Source organism: Tenrec ecaudatus, chromosome 5 (assembly GCF_050624435.1).
Source record: "Tenrec ecaudatus isolate mTenEca1 chromosome 5, mTenEca1.hap1, whole genome shotgun sequence".
NCBI classification, from domain to species: Eukaryota; Metazoa; Chordata; class Mammalia; order Afrosoricida; family Tenrecidae; genus Tenrec; species Tenrec ecaudatus.
The window spans coordinates 174669026-174684906 of NC_134534.1; the positions used below are offsets into that span (position 1 = coordinate 174669026).

A 15881-nucleotide genomic window follows, 5' to 3' on the forward strand; every position below is an offset into this window, starting at 1 on the left:
CATAAGGCTCTTATCACAGTCTGTACATACATCAATTGAGCAAAGCACCCTTATACATTCGTTGCACTCGTCATTCTCATAATTCACCTTCCACTTGGGTTCCTGGAATCAGCTTGGTTTCCCTTTTTTCCCCCATCCCCCTCCCTCCCCGGTCCCACCCCTGGTCCCTTGATAGTTTATAAATAATTATTATATCTTATCTTACACTCCCCGGCGTCTCCCCTCACCCGCCTCCCCATTGCGCATCTCCCAGAGAGGAGGTTACACATAGATCTCCAAGATCGGTTCTCCCTTTCTACACCCCCTTCCCTCCTGGTGTCGCCACTCCCACCGCTGGTGTTGAGGGGTTCGTCTGTCCTAGATTCCCTATGCCTCCAGATCCCCACTGCACCGCTGTACATCCTCTGGTATAACCAGTTCTGCAAGGCAAGGTAGAATTGGGGTCATGATGATTGGGAGGGGAGGAAGCGTTCAGGAACTAGAGGAAGGTTTTTAGTTTCATTGTTGCTACACTGAACCCTGAGTGGCCCATCTCCTCCCCACTAACCCTCTGGAAGGGACGTCCAGCTGTCTACAGATGGGCATTGGGTCCCCTTCATGTACTCCCCCTCTTTCACAGTGATGTGATTCTCACCACCACCCCACCTTTGTTGTTGGAGACCTGGTCTCCTCTGCCCTTCACGATCACCTATGTTGGTGTGCTGCTTCCGTGTGGGCTCGGTTGCTTCGAAACTTACTTTTTAATGAAGAAAGCAACTTTTAAAAAGGAAGACTGTAAGCTGGAGGTGATCATGCATCCGTCTCTTTGTGACATTTCCTATACCCAATCTCGTCCAAACCAAAAGAAATGGGATTGGTTCCTTAAGGCTGAAGTCTCGGTTTTCTCATACATGGAAGCTCTACAGTCACAGAAACGCACAGGAGCAGTTCTACCCTGTCTGGTAGGGTCTCTGTGAGTCGGAATTGAATTGATGACTGAGTTTGTTTTTTTGGTTATGAACCCAAACAAATAAACTAGAGGTTTTTAAGGTGATGCCAACACATGGTTCCCGTTTTTTTTTTTAAAGTGTTCGACCATAAATTGTAAAGTTGCTGACTAAAGGCCACTCCCAGGGCTCCTTGGAAGGAAGGCGTGGTGATTTGCTCGTGGAAGCTGGCAGCTCTGCAAGCAGGTGCAGCTTCATAGAATGAAAGGCTGTTATAATAAGCTTTGAGTGTAAAGAACCGAGAAAGTGACAGGGTTTTGAAGATATTGGTCAACGTGGAAATTTCTAACAGTCCCAATTGCTTTGATGCTGCATCTAAATCACTAAAGAGATTTGAAACCCATTCCTCTCATTTCACATACAATTATTTGAGATCATCACTGTGCAGTAATACATAATTACTTCATATACCTGTGTCAGATATTAAATTGACATCAGTAGAAGTTCTAACTACAAATTATTTTACCTTTTCTTATCCCAGGGTGTTCTGTTTCCATCCTGGCATGTGTTATCTCAGGGGATTTCTTCAAATACACAAACACCCCTCCTCCCCCATGCACATACCTTTAAAAGTCATCTTACCTAGTTGAAAGGCCTGGTTAACATGATGGTAATGCTCACAAGGCTCTGGTTTCAGCTCTTTCTCTTTAACATTCTAGACGTCAGCCTAACTCACCGTGTGCTTCTCTCTGCAGGATGAGGATGGGGCAGAAGAAGACAACAGCAGGGTTGAACCGGTTGGACATGCAGACACTGGCCTGGAGAATATGCCCAGCTTTTCTCTGGAGTAAGTGACTGCTGGCTTCTCTGGATTTGTGGTCTGTGCGTAGCATCACTGATAGCAGCAAGTATTCCAACAGCATATGGCATGCAGAATGTTTGCGTGTCGTGAGACACATGCCTTGTGTTGGTTTCTTTCTCCAAAGAGCATCTCTCCTCTATTGCGTCAGTTGCGTGATGAAGGATAGCATGAAACTTCATATGTACCCATCCCAAGTTTCATGTGTTGACAAATACTATTGAATTATACTGTGAAATAGTATTTGATTACAAATGTGTGTCACATTGAGCAGCGCTGTAAACACTGTGACTGCTTTCGGCTTGCTCTTGTTTGTCAGCATTCTAGTTATTTGTCTCACAGCTTCACTGAAAGATAAACACACACACACACACACACACATATATATATAGAAAAAATATATATAGAGAGAAACATGCTTTATTTGTATAAGTAATCATTGACTCATGTAAGTAACGGTTATATTTTAGCATAATTTTAAATTTGACAAAATAGAACTCTTCACCATGTTTGAGAAATAGAGGTCATCATATAGGGATCTTGAACATGGTTTTTATTATAAACGAATTTTTAAAATGCAAATAGTTTTCCCACAATTTTCTCATTGGCTGGATACTGGCATATTTTTAAATGGAAGTATTTTTAGGACTTCTTCCTTTGATAACTTCTGATAGGGAAAGCAGTTCACTTTTCCCCTTTTAATTTGTGAAAAAGGTCAGGGGCAGACTCTAGGTGTTAACATTTACAAGGGGACTTAAAACAGTTGGTAGACAATTTTCATTTCCTTTAATTCCATTTTTCTCCAAACTTTTTGAAAATTCTCTCGTAGATTCTTAGTTCTCTCCTCACTTTATCTTTCCCTGAAGGGTTAAAAGAATTTTTCAAATGACACCAATTTTCATGAAAGGTTATCCTATTACTAGAAAAAATTCCATGAAAAACTTAAAAAGACATCTACAGGATGTTGTGCCCTTTACGTGTGCTATTTTAATTGCATGACTAGAAATGGTTTGATGTTACCACCCATCGCAGAAGTCCCTTTTTGCGTTTACATTTCAATTGTAATGACTTCTATGAAGATGAACTGATTATCAGTAAATGCCCACTGACTGTGAGGAAGAGTTGTCATTAGACGCTGTCGTAGAACTCTCTCAGTGGTTTAGGGAAAGGTGACTTGCCCTGTCATGGGGTAGTGGGCCTTGAGGAGAGCTGGCTCACCTCTGGCCTGCCACCTGTGAGGTCACAACTTTGACTTCCTTAGATTATTAGGAGTGTCAAATAATGTGGCAATTATGTGAGAGTATTGTAGAAGTTATAACATGCCATGTATCTACAGCATCTCGGTTAATCGTAAGAACCTTTGCTGTCTATTGATTCGGGGTTCTAAACATTTTCCTGGAAATCTGTGGGTTTAACTTGCAAAAATAATATGCTTCCTTACATTACACGCAAGAGGATGGTCCAAGAGAAACGGCCCGTGTCATTTTAAATGTAGTTATTTCTAATGATTGCTCTCCCAACGTGCCATCAGACTAGTGTCCAGGTATGCAGTGTTTGATGTTGCTTCATCCTCATGCCTATATTCCAGAATGTGTATGTGTCCGCGTGTGCGCTTGGTGGGATTTTGGTTCTGTTTTTCTGTGTTGTGTGTCTGTGTTTGTTGCGGCTTTTGGTTTGGTTTTGGTTTGGTTTGTTGACAGTCCATGTTCATGCTCCCTCATTCATCATTGTCTCACAGTGATATGGTAAAGCTCGTTCAAGTCCCCAACGATGGAGGGCCTCTGGGAATCCATGTAGTGCCTTTCAGTGCTCGAGGCGGCAGGTAACGTATCCTGGAGGTTTTTAATTGCATCATAATGTGGAGTGTTTTGTCTTCATTTATGCTCAGGCATGGAATGGTGTTGATTTAGCATATGCTTAATAGACAGCATTTTCATTTGGGGGGCAACTGCTGTTGCATTCCTACGTATACATCACAATCACGGCAAGCACTTAGGTTGATGAAGAGAGGGTTTGCAGAAACACTGAGTCACCATGCATGTAAATGATCCTACTTCGCTTACTGTTCATCACGCATCCACGCAAACATTTTACTTCGCTGTAAATTGGGGACAGACTTTAAAGTAAGAGCTGCAGCTGAATTCAGGGGGTGAATGACAGCTTCCAGCATTTTCCAGAAAGAGTTTGTTGCTATACAAGTGTTCTGCACAACTTAGGTAAAGGTGATTTTTTAATGGCATAATCATTTAATTACTCCATTTCAGAAGAATTTTTTTATAATTATGCGTGAAATGAAAATAAAAGAAAATCTAGTCAACTGATAGATTTATGCTCCTACTAGATGGCTCCTTCCATTCACTATCCACACATGTAAAAGTTAAAAAATATTTTACTCTTTGTATATTTTGTTCTCGTTGCTTTATTTAAAAAAAGATAGATTCCCTAAACATTTCAAATGGTGTACGTTGTTATTTTGAGTTATTGATCTAATATGAAAGATCGTTTGTTTGACTGTATTCGAGGACCATGGATTGATTCTCCAACTGAGGTTTGCTGGGGTGCTGTCATCAACCACAAGCCAAGTGCTGGTTTTCTTCCCTGGGTGTTTCCACCTGCACACATTGATCTTGTTAACTTTGATCTCATCGTCTCCTGTTTCTCCATTTGCTGATTATCTTGTACTAGGTGCTTTCTGCTTTGGAGCATCCTTTTTCTTTCATTCTGTTCATTTTACTTTTTTTTTTTTTTTTTTGCCTGGGGGGAAGTAAATAGGAACGAGCTGGCAAGCAGCCATGGATGAATGATTGAGGACTTAGAACCTAGTTAGACCTGTCCTAAAGGAATGAACCACAACCAGTCTGTTGTAAAAGACAGATGCAATATCAAGTGCAGATGTGTAATTAATTTTTTTTTTTAGCTAAGTATTTGAACAATTGTACTACCTTTCTGGTCTATGTCAGTAACTGCGGCGAAGTCCAGTTTTCATCCCTCCGGTGTAGCGCCTGCTTTATGTTATGTCCTGAAGCTGAAATTTTGATTTATTTAGAACTCTGCTGGAGTGGGAGGCTGGCTGTGTGTGCTCACTAACCAGATGAGAAAGGCCCCTTGCATTTTCGGAGGGGGGTGCACTTACGGTGTTGGTCTGCTTGTAGTCTTTTCCTCCGTTGAGTGTCAAACTCTGGAGAGGCATCGGCATTTCTTCACCAAACCTCCTCTTCTGAAAGATTGGGTTGTTGGCAAAATGATCCTTACTCTTGCTTCAATTAGAAATCTTTCCTTTTTCAAATTTGTGCATGTTTTATTGGTTATGCAAAAATATTTGACAGTGTGGATCATAACCAATTATGACTCGTACTGGGAAGTCACAGGTATTGGTGTTGATAGAAACCTAATTTTAAGTGTTCTCATAAGTTAAAGATTTTCATTTCTTCCATGAGTAGAGTGAAAAGATAAGCCGAGGTACTACATACACATGGGCTACAGCCTCCCACTATCAGTGCACCTCTTAACTTGTGGGGACACAGCTTACCACAAATGAGGTCTCATTGACGATGCTCTGCTCTTTATTGTACACGTTCTTACCTCCTTGTGGAAAGGACATGGCGCTAAAATAAACAGACCAAAAACTTCATGCTGAATAAGAATATGCTAGCAAAAGACAGCAACTAGTGAGAGTCGCAGAAAAGACGGCAGTAAGCCACTCTAGCACAGTTGCTGCCTGGTCGGATGGCCTTTCGATGTGCCCTGTGACACTCGCTCAAGAGATTGGACGTTGTTCTGCTTTGAAGTACCTGACGAATTTTCAGTCCTCGTTAATTTGATGCTTAATAAGGAGAACCCTGTGCACCTTTCCCATATATGGACTTGAGAGATTTAAGAAAAGTGGATTCTTTATTAACCCCTGTTAAATGTCGCCAAGTTTCATATGGGGAGACAGAAAAGAATTATTTTGTTTTTTCTCAACACCTGTGCTTCATCCCTCTCTTGAGTGCAGTTAATAATTTTTCTGCAGATTTAGGGCGATGGTGGAAGAGAGAAAGCAGGTGGGCTGTTCAGGATTATAGATGCCAGTCTTCAGAGACATCTGTCTCCCTTGTTCTCAGGGAAATGCTTAGAAGTAGGTTATTCATTTATTTATTTTTTATTATTATTATTTTTACAACAGCCTTTTTAAAAACAACCTTCACAAAGTACTTCTCACATCTCACCACCACGGAATCCAGTGAGCCTACAGGACAGAGTAGGACTGCCCCATGGATGTCTGAGGCTCTAGATCTTTATAGGAACAGAAAGACATGCTTCTTCTCTGGAGTTGCTATTGTGCTTGAACTACTGACCTTGTGGTTACTAGCCCACCTTGTAACTCTCTGTTCCACCGGCACTTACTGAATGGTAAATTCTGTGTTAGGTGCTAGGAAATGAAAACGATCAGGGTAGGACAGGGTCTTTCCCCAGGGACTTGCAATGTACATTGAGTGATGACTGAGAAATCACACAATTAGAATGTGGTGGTAAATGTTGATACACTTATGTAATAGATGCTCTGTGAGATGATAGAGGAAGAAATGTCTGAGGTAGGTAAGTGAAGCTGGCTTGTGGGGAAAGATGATTTTAAATGTGCTGACAGCTTATAACCAGAGTAGCTTCAACTCCATGGTGGCTCAAGGGCAAATTAAGCTCTGCAGCCTAGCAGAAAGGAAGAAATTAAGGGGAACGCATGAAGAAATTCACATATATCTAGTGGGAATAAAGAATACATATTCATGGTCTTTAAGTTGAAATTTCCCAGAATAACTTTCCTATTACGAAATTCCAATCATATTTTGGCATACTAAATCCCAGTTTTGGAGATTTAACATTCAAAACGTTTCATGAATACTTACTTTTATGAAAGTGAAAAATAGCATGTCAGTGTTGCTTTCTAATTTAGAGGGTAAAAGTTAAAAGAATCGAAATAATGAAAAAAAGGACTGATACTGTAAAGAAAAGAAACAGGATGCTGAACACCTCACACGTCAAATACAATTCAGGAAAATCGCAATTTAGGCTTCTGAAATTAGCAGTAGAAAAGTTTTAGAACCTCGGACGTGTTCTTGTCACCTGGCATGTACTGCAGTTTTTCTGCGTCCTGCCATGTCTGCTGGCAAAGGCTGTTTGCTAGAGGAGGCGGAATGGTTTTCCTTGATTACAGTCGTCAGTGACAATTAGCATGTGTTCGCTCACCCCCCAAGCCCTCCCTGGAATGAACAACTTTTGATGCCTAGACATGGAGACAAGCAGGTGCGTAGCACAGACAGTCATGATTTACCCTGTCTGTTTTCAAGCTCTCTTCTGACGTCTCACTAAAAACCGAGGTTAACTGAAGCCCATCCAGAACTCTTTATTCACACTCTTTCTCTACCTTGAGGATATGAGCTCCTGTTGTCCCGGTTTAAATGCCAAGTATCCCCCTCTTACTTAATCCACAAATGCTGCCAGTGTTAGGAACTGCGGAGAGATTCTAGGTACTTTACACAAACACATGCCTGCACACTCCATAAAGCTTATTCGGTAAAGAAGCGAATTGACCGATGACTACTTGTGTTCTCCAACTCATCTCCCTGTCATGTAGTCCATTTGAACTCAGCATGATCCTGTAAGACAGAGTAGAACTGTCCCTTTGAGTTTGTCATGTTTTAAATCTTTACCGGAGCAGAGAGGTTCACCTGTCTCCCTCGGAGTGGCTGGTGGGATGGCTGGCCTTGTCCTTGGCAGTTCTCTGGGCAGCCCACTGTACCGCCAGGGCTCCTGGTTCCTGTTGGCATTGGTTTCCTATAATAAAGGGTTTTTCGGAGACTTTCTAATAACCGAGGAATAGGATTATGATACCAGGCTAAGTATGTTCAAAGCAAGTCACAAAATTATAGACTAGAATTTCACTCTGTTGTATGTGTGGCCACTGTTCGTCTGAACTAACTTCATGGCACCTTATTACAACCTTATAACAACAGCATACTAGAATAGGGGCTGAGCCCATGTCAATGGCAGATTTAGCATTTCATTTTGAAGGACTTAAAGTCAAATGGAAAAAGCATGCATATTAAAGGAAGCCCGTAAAGATGCCGTGGAGATTTGGGACAGTTGATTGAGTTGGGGCATTCTGTCGGAAACCCTGGAGGAGTGCTTGCAGCTTGTTAGGCTGTTAACGGCAAGGCCTGCAGTTCTAAGCCACCAGCCTCTCCTCGGGAGAAAGATGAGGCTTTCCACTGTCACAAAGAGTTATAGTCTTGGAGACGCACAGGGGTGGCTCTACCCTGTCCTGCGGGGTTGCTCTGAGCCAGCGGGACTCGGTGACAGCGAGTTTGGTTTTGGTCTGGTAGCAGACCCTTGGGGAAGCAGTGGGCCTTGGCCTGTTTATTAAAGGGCCATGAGTGGCATTGTTCTCGAAGGCTGGTTGTGTAAGGAAGAGAAGCCGGGAAAGGAAGGTGCTGCGAGGCACTCTTTCCTCCTCTTCCCTTCAGTCTCATATTTCAAGTGTCAAGGGAAGGAGCAGCACACTTGTAGCCCAGAACGTAAACTGCGAGGTTACGCTTTCTTTCGAGCCTTTTCCCCTCTAGACTTCGTTGCGCCCACACTGTCCATAGATGCCACCATCCTAAGCTGAGAGAAAGTCACCCATCTTAGGGAACATTTCATCATCATTAAGAGTTTTTTGAATTGAAATAAGTGACCTCATTGAAATTCACCTATTCCTGTAAATTGGGGATATGGGTGAAATATAAACCTATGCTTGTTGTCCGTGTGCTGTATGACATGTTAAATACACCCCCTCTCAATGAAAACCGGAGGTCTTCTGTCTGTTAGAGTAGCTGGCAGACCTTCTTAAGGCCTTAAGAAGCTGTGTATTCATCGATCTGCTTGTTCAGCAAAACTCTGCGGTGGATTTCCTGACTCCTAAGCTATACAAGGTTCTTCTAGTCTCAGGTCTCTGCCTCCATGTTCACGTAATCTGTACCCTATCACTCTGTGCTCTGCGATGCATCCAGAAAAAAAACTGTTTTTTCCACTGATTTTTCAGTCTCTTCTCTCTGTCACTTGGTGGAAGGTTGTTAGGAACAGCCCAACGACTGAGGCCGCACAGATATACCTGTGGCTCAGTCTTTTATTAAGATTTTGGACAAGTTAATTTCACTTAGCCTTATTTCCAGGGGTGCTCTTAAGATTTACTATGGTTTAAATAAGAAACTATAAGTAAATTACCTAGCAAAGTAGTTAAGGATAAAAGTTAACAATGATGAAATTATGAAAATAGATTTATCTTCAGATTATTTCCTGTTTGTCCCTTATCATATCCTTCATGGATGGGTGGCATCCTGGTTGTCTAGGTAGGTAGTGGTTAGTCTGCCTAATGGAGAAAAATGACCCTTCTCTTTTACCATGATTCTGCATCGAGAATTTACTGCTCTCTCATAACTTTCAGAATCCTAGCATACAGTTGCGTAGTTGATGGGGTGCAGATTTTAATGAGCATTTAGAGCCGATTTGAACGTCTCAGAACTAGCTCAGGGGTGAAGAAAAGCTTTATTGTACCTTTGCATTTTTCAAGTTAGGCGGTCTTTTAAAATCCATGATCACTTTTAAAAGAATAAATACGCTGTTGAGCTTTGAGGGCTCAATTTTAATCGAATTACATTTGGAGAGAACAAAGCAACACAATTTAATTTTCTCTACGGAATCTATATTCTTCGTCTGGAGGTTTTCCGGGGTGCACTGTCAGCCGCACACGTGTTCCCGAGCCACACTCTAGGCGTTTGTTTGAACAGGAAAAGGTATATGATGTAGTTAGATACACCTGGTTCCTTTAAACGCCATCGTGAGGGGGATCTCATTTTCACCCTCATGGGGAGGAACCCTCTGCTTTGTTTCTAATTGGTTTTACTCAGCTATAATTAGCACATCGTGCAAGTCAACAGTGTGGTCCTATTAAGCAGGCTTGTGCAGCCACCCCCCCAGGCAACTTTGGAATATTGTCTTCATTCTCATCCCCATTGGTGTGGACTTCCAGTTTTCCCCCAGGACACTCTGAATATGGCCATTTCCTCCCCAGAACACTCGGGTTTTGTCTGCCAACCCGTTCTTGGCCTACTTTGTCCACTCTGTGAAGAGTTCAAAATAGGTTAAGGCTTTATTTTAACTTAGAATTCCTTTAAACACACCCTACTGACATCCTCCGAAATTCATTGTGCCCCGGGGTCAAGCGTAGGTAGGGCACATTGCTTACTTGTGCCCATTCAGCAAGCCGAGAGGCCCCTGGTGGCTGGGCTCCCTTCTGCCCATTCATACAGACGCTGCCTGCCTGCACAGCAGGGTGATGTTTATACTGTGTCAGCTTTTATTAAGATGAATTATGATCATTTCCATACAGCTGGGTGGCAGTTGTGGGAGTTTACATTATCAAAAGCAAAACTCAGACTAACTCCGCCAATTTAGATGTCAATAAAACATTTGTTACTTATTTTCAGTTATACCATTGGTTGTAATTTATACTTAGAATTGAAAATGTTAACATGTGTGACTGAGTTTGTTTTAATTAAGTGTATAATTAGGCTAATGAACCTTGTAAAAATGTAGTGGTGCAATCCTTAATATAATCCAAGCAGTTAAATTTCTAATTATGCCTCCAAAACCGTGTTGGAAGATGCAGCAGTTCACTGCCTTCCTCCCTGCGACAGTTCTGCTTTCTCTTTGTTTCTGTTTTCTCCCCCAAGAAGGATTGCTCAGCTACTCTGAGAAAAGGCTTCAAAGGAAGCCACATGTTTTTGCAGTTTTTATGACTCGATGCATGTTGTAGGGTAGCGATTCATAAAACAGCCAACAGAGTAGACTTTCCCAGGTTTTGAGGGAAGCTGGAAAATAGGAGAAGAGGATTCAGTTTGGGCTTTGTAAGTTCAACTTCTCTCAACCCTCCCATCAACCCACCACACACACCCCTGTCCAAAAAGAAGAGAAAAAATTTTTAAATCGTAGAAGCCAATGAGATTTTACTTCCGGGGGCAGGGGATATGTTTTCCTCTTTCATGGAAATGTGGTTGCCCCCCGTGAAGAATCCGGGGACTCACTGCCCGGAAGGACAACTTTAAGCCCTGCCCTTAGCACACTGTGAGGTCAACATGTTCTGGACCTCGTTAGCGTAAGGACTTTCCTTCCCTCAGGGAAAAATGTTCCTGGGACCCAGTGGCATGGGTAATAGATGCTTTACTGCTGTAGAACACTTCGTGATCTAGCTGCTGGTGGATTCGTTTTTAATTATAATACTTGAGGTAACTTGGAATTGATAGTGGAATACACACACACACATTTTTTTTTTCGGGGAGAGGAACATGTCTGTTATCCCTACTTTCTTTTGATTTCCCTTCAGAGAGTACTTTTCATTCTCCATCTAACTATTACTGGTTCAATTTTCTCGCAAAGGTTTTTGATAGTTCATTCCCATCTCTTTTGCAATCATTTTCACCTAGTGGAGTAAATGAGATAATTTTGCCGATTGTACCACTTTGCTTTTAAATTAATTCATTCTTTTTGAGAAAAGGATTCTAATAATGTGGTCAAGTACTTAGAAATCAGCAGGCTACTAACTTCAGCTCAATTCGCTGTGTTCCCTTGATTCCCTGATGTCTTGTTGTGTCCCGGAGAGGGAAGTTCTTCGTTTCTTCTACCTGCCCCCCTACTCAGCAGCCCCCAGCAGTTCTGTAGAATCTGTGCTGAGAAAAAGAGAATCCGGGGTACCTGTGAGTATTAAACAACATTGGATGCTGAAGGCTCAGCGAATACGCTTCCATTATGTTTCCCTTAAATGCGATAGTGTCTGAGAGGAAGTTGGAAAAAAAATTTACACACCCACGCACTGCTGTTAGGTTTCCATTTGAGACGTGCACATACTGATTGCAAACCCAACGATGCTTAAGTGAGTCTCCATGGTCAGTGGGTGGCTGCAGCAACGTTCTCTCAGTTATGTTCCAGCCTGAGTCTCCTTGAGGTGCCTTCAAATCATGGTCCAATCAGAATAGTGGGGATCTCCTGGTCCAGTCACACTTATGGCAGGGAGGTGAGCTCAGAACATGATGATGACCATTTTTTGCATTCCCAAGGGATAATCTTGATAGCTTTTCTCAAAGGAAATTGATGATCCCATGGGCTTATTATAAAGAAATTTTAAGAAAGCTGACAACTGCACTGATGAGAAAAAGGGCAAGAAAGTTGTACTCCTTCTTCATGAGTACTGGGGGCTTTCGTTCCAAAATTTCACTGGAAAACCTACTTCATTCAGCCTACAGCCCCGATCTGGCTCCTTCAGACTTCTTGTGCCCAAAGGAGAACAACTGTTTCAGGGAGCAGGGTTTCAGAGCTATGAGGACGCCCAACTGCTATCTTGATGTAGGCTACAGGGAAAGAAGCAGGTGCTTCTGGGAAGCATTACAAAGATGCAAAACCACTTTCAGAAGTGAATGGGCCTAGATGGAGGATAGGTTGAGAAGCAATAACTACATTATTGGTTTTTTTTAATCGTTTTATTAGGGGCTCATACAACTCTGATCACAATCCATACATACATCAATTGTGTAAAGCACATCTGTGCATTCATTGCCCTCATCATTCCCAGGGGTTGTTACTTTGTTGTTTTTTAATAGATGCTTTCATGATTTAGAGTAATACGTCTTAGCTCACTCTCACTTATTTATGACTTGTATTGTTCTTACTCCAAGTTAGTATGACTGCTGTATTTGACCCTAGGTATCAGCATTTATTTGAAAAGATAAGCCAGTCTAGAAATGAAACATAAGCTTTTTGACTTTGAAGTATTATTCTAGAATAACTGTCACAAAGGGAGGTTATATAAGAAAAAATGATTTTGTTGGTGATTTTAGATCCATTGTTCTATTCATCTGAACAAAACAAAACAGAACCCAAGCCAAAACCAACATCATTGCAAAAAGTCATTGTGACATTGAAACAGGTACCACTTAGGCCACTTTAAACCCAGCCACTGAGAGGATTTGATGTTGCATATCGTCAAGCCAATTCTGCCTCACTGCAACCTGGCGAGGGCAGAACCGAGTTGGTGTGGGATTTCCAAGACCAAGCTGTGCGCAGGCAGAGTGCCACATCATTCTATTGCGGAAAGACTGGTGGGGTTGAGTTGCCAAGCTTTTGGTTAACCATGGCACCACCTTGACCCCGTATCTGAAAGGGGCTCTGCAGCCTGTTAGAGATAAAGTTATAAGTAGAAACGCCTTGCTAGTGCTAATGAACAACTCAGGGATGTACCAGTTGCAGGGATGTAGCAACCTACCAGGTGCTGATGAGCATGTTCCAATTCAAGGTGACCCGTGTGTGTCAGAGTAGAATGTGCCCTATAAGGCTTGCAAGGGAGATTTTTCAGAAGTTGATCACCAGGTGCTTCTGGGTAAATAGAGGCCCATCTCCGTGCTTGAAGGTTGGCAGCTGACTACGTTAATCACTTATCTACTTATCAACTCCAACATTGAAAATAATCTATATATTGACCCAGAATGTGCTCTGGGTTATTTTTAAAAAAATTTTATAGTACACAAACTAATTTAGAGTACATAAGAAACAATAATTAGTCCACTGCAGAAAGGTTACCATATTGAAAATTATTTATAATTTCACTAGTAAAAAATAATTACACAGTGCAGACACTTTATAAAGTGTCCTTCTAGCTCGGCGAATCTTAGCAACAGGTGTGCTGTCACAGCTGCATGAATATGTTACAGTTGCCTCCAGCTGGCCTTTTATGTTGTCGCGTGTGAAAATGACAGACTCTAACAATTCTGGGATTGTGAAGAACTAGGATTTAGCATGATTTCTCCAGTGAAACTTGCTACAAAATCCTCTTGGTGTTAGGTCTCCTTGAGACTCCGCTTAGTCAGTACAAGAGAATAAAGTCCTGCCTGGCCCTCCATAACCATCATGAGCTTCGTCATGTTTGAACCTGTTGTTGCAGCCACTGGATCCGTCCATCATTTTTCATTTTTCTTGACCCTCGACTCTACCATGCAGGATGCCCTTCTCCTTGAGTTTAGTCCCTCCTGGTCACATGTCGGAAATACATAAGCCAAATTCTCTCCATCCTCTTGATAAAGAAGCTTTACCGCTTCACCTTTTCCCAAGAGACGTCTAGTATGTTTGTTCTTCATTGTGCATCGTCAATATTCTTCACTAGCTCCAAAATCCAGTGGCATTTATTCTTCGACTTTCCTTATTCATTGCATTTATATGAGGCAATTAAAACAGCAGGGCTTGGGTCAGGTGCACCTTATTCTTCAAAGTGACATCTTTATTTTTGAGCACATTAAAAGTATTCTTTTTGCATTGGATTTTTGAGGTGTAATTTATCACCGATTCTCTGACGGCTGGTTGTGTGGGCATGGGGTGTAAACCCAAGGAAAACGAAACCCTTGACAAACTCCGCCTTTTCTCCACTTATTATGATGCTGCCTATGGGTCCAGTTAGGAGTGGCTTTGTTTATGTTGAGGTGAAACCCACAGTCAAGGCTATGTTCTTGATCTCCGTCAGTTAGTGCTTCAAATTCTCTTTACTTTCAGCAGGTATGCTTACGTCATCAGTATTTGATGGTTTGTTAAAGTTTCATTTTCCAATGCAGATGCTGTGTTGCTTCTCATATAATCTCAGCTGCTCAGATATATTTTTAGCATACAGATTGAATGAGTATATTGAAAGGATACAGCCATGACATATACCTTTTCTGATTTTACACCACACAGTAAATATCCCCTTGATCTGTTAACAGAATCCAACCAAACAAACACCAAAAAACCCTGTCCCGACCTATGTACAAGTTCCATAGGAACACAATGAAAATGTTTGGAATTTCTATTCTTTGCCATGTTGTTTGTAATTTGATTTAATCCACACAGTTGAATATTTTGCATATTCAGTGAAACACAGGTCAACATCTATCTGGTATTCTTTGCTTTCATCTAGCTAGCTATATCTGACATCAGCAATGATATCTTATTCCACATCCTCTTCTGAAACCGGCTTGAATTTCTGACTGTTCAGTGTCAGTGTGTTGGTGCAATAAATTTTAAGTCATCTTCATCAAAATTACTTGCATATAATGTTAATGATATTGCTCGCTGTTTGCCCAGTTACGTGCAGTCACCTTTCTTTGTAATGGACATGCATATGGATCGCTTCCCATTGGCTCTCCAAGGAGCTGCTTTTCAAATTGCTCTGCTTACAGTGAGACCCTTCAGTGTTACATCCATTTGTTGAAACATCTCAGTTAATATTCTGACCATTCCTGGAGCCTTCTTTTCCCCTAATGCCTTCACTGTAGCCTGAATGTCTTCTTTCAATACCATTGATTCTTAATCATTTTCTTCTTCCTAAGATGGTTCAAAGTCGAGCTGTTCTTTCTGATACAGTGACTCTCTGTGTTGCTTCTGCTTTTGATTCTTCCTACATCATTCAATGTTTTATCCACAAACCCCTTCAGGATGGAAGCTCAAGGCTTTAAACTTTTCTTCAGTTCTTTCCCTGTGTTTTCTAACTCGGTCTTTGCACATTTCATTATCCGTTTGCTTTGTCTTCTTACTCCAGCCTTTAACATCTTCTGTTAATTTATTTCATCATTTTTTCCCATTCACTTTACTCCACGTTCAAAAGTAAGTTTCAGAGTCTCATCTAACATCCATATTGACCTTTTTTCTTCCTTTCCTGGCCTTTTATTAACCTTTGGTTATATTTATGTAAGATTTTCTTTTTTCCCTTCATCCCACAACCCATCTGATCTTTGGTTATTAGTGTTTCATATTTCAAATCTATTTGTGAAATGTTCTCTAACTTCAGCTGGGGTGTACTCTAGGTTGTACTTGGGCTCTCATGTGCTTGTTTCAGTTTCTTGAGTTTCAACTTGAACTTGCATGGAGCAGTTGATGTTCTGTTCTTTAGTCAGCCCCTTGGCCTTGTTCTGACTGGTGAGGAGTTTATTAAGCTTCTCCATCATCTCTTTTAACAGATGTAGTTGATTTGATTCCTGTGTTTTTGTTTGGCAAGGTTCATAGTCAGA

At 41.5% G+C, this 15881-nt stretch overlaps 1 protein-coding gene across 15 annotated transcripts in view; it reads left to right on the forward strand.

Annotated features, from left to right (window-relative positions):
- The window catches only part of PARD3 (par-3 family cell polarity regulator), a 746206-nt gene that overhangs the window by 396485 nt on the left and 333840 nt on the right, over positions 1-15881 (forward strand). For all 15 annotated transcript variants that reach the window (XM_075550306.1, XM_075550307.1, XM_075550310.1 and 12 more), the window contains 2 exons: positions 1682-1773; positions 3524-3607. In XM_075550306.1, coding sequence (XP_075406421.1) covers positions 1682-1773; positions 3524-3607 — 176 coding nt within the window. The remainder of the gene's footprint in view (positions 1-1681; positions 1774-3523; positions 3608-15881) is intronic.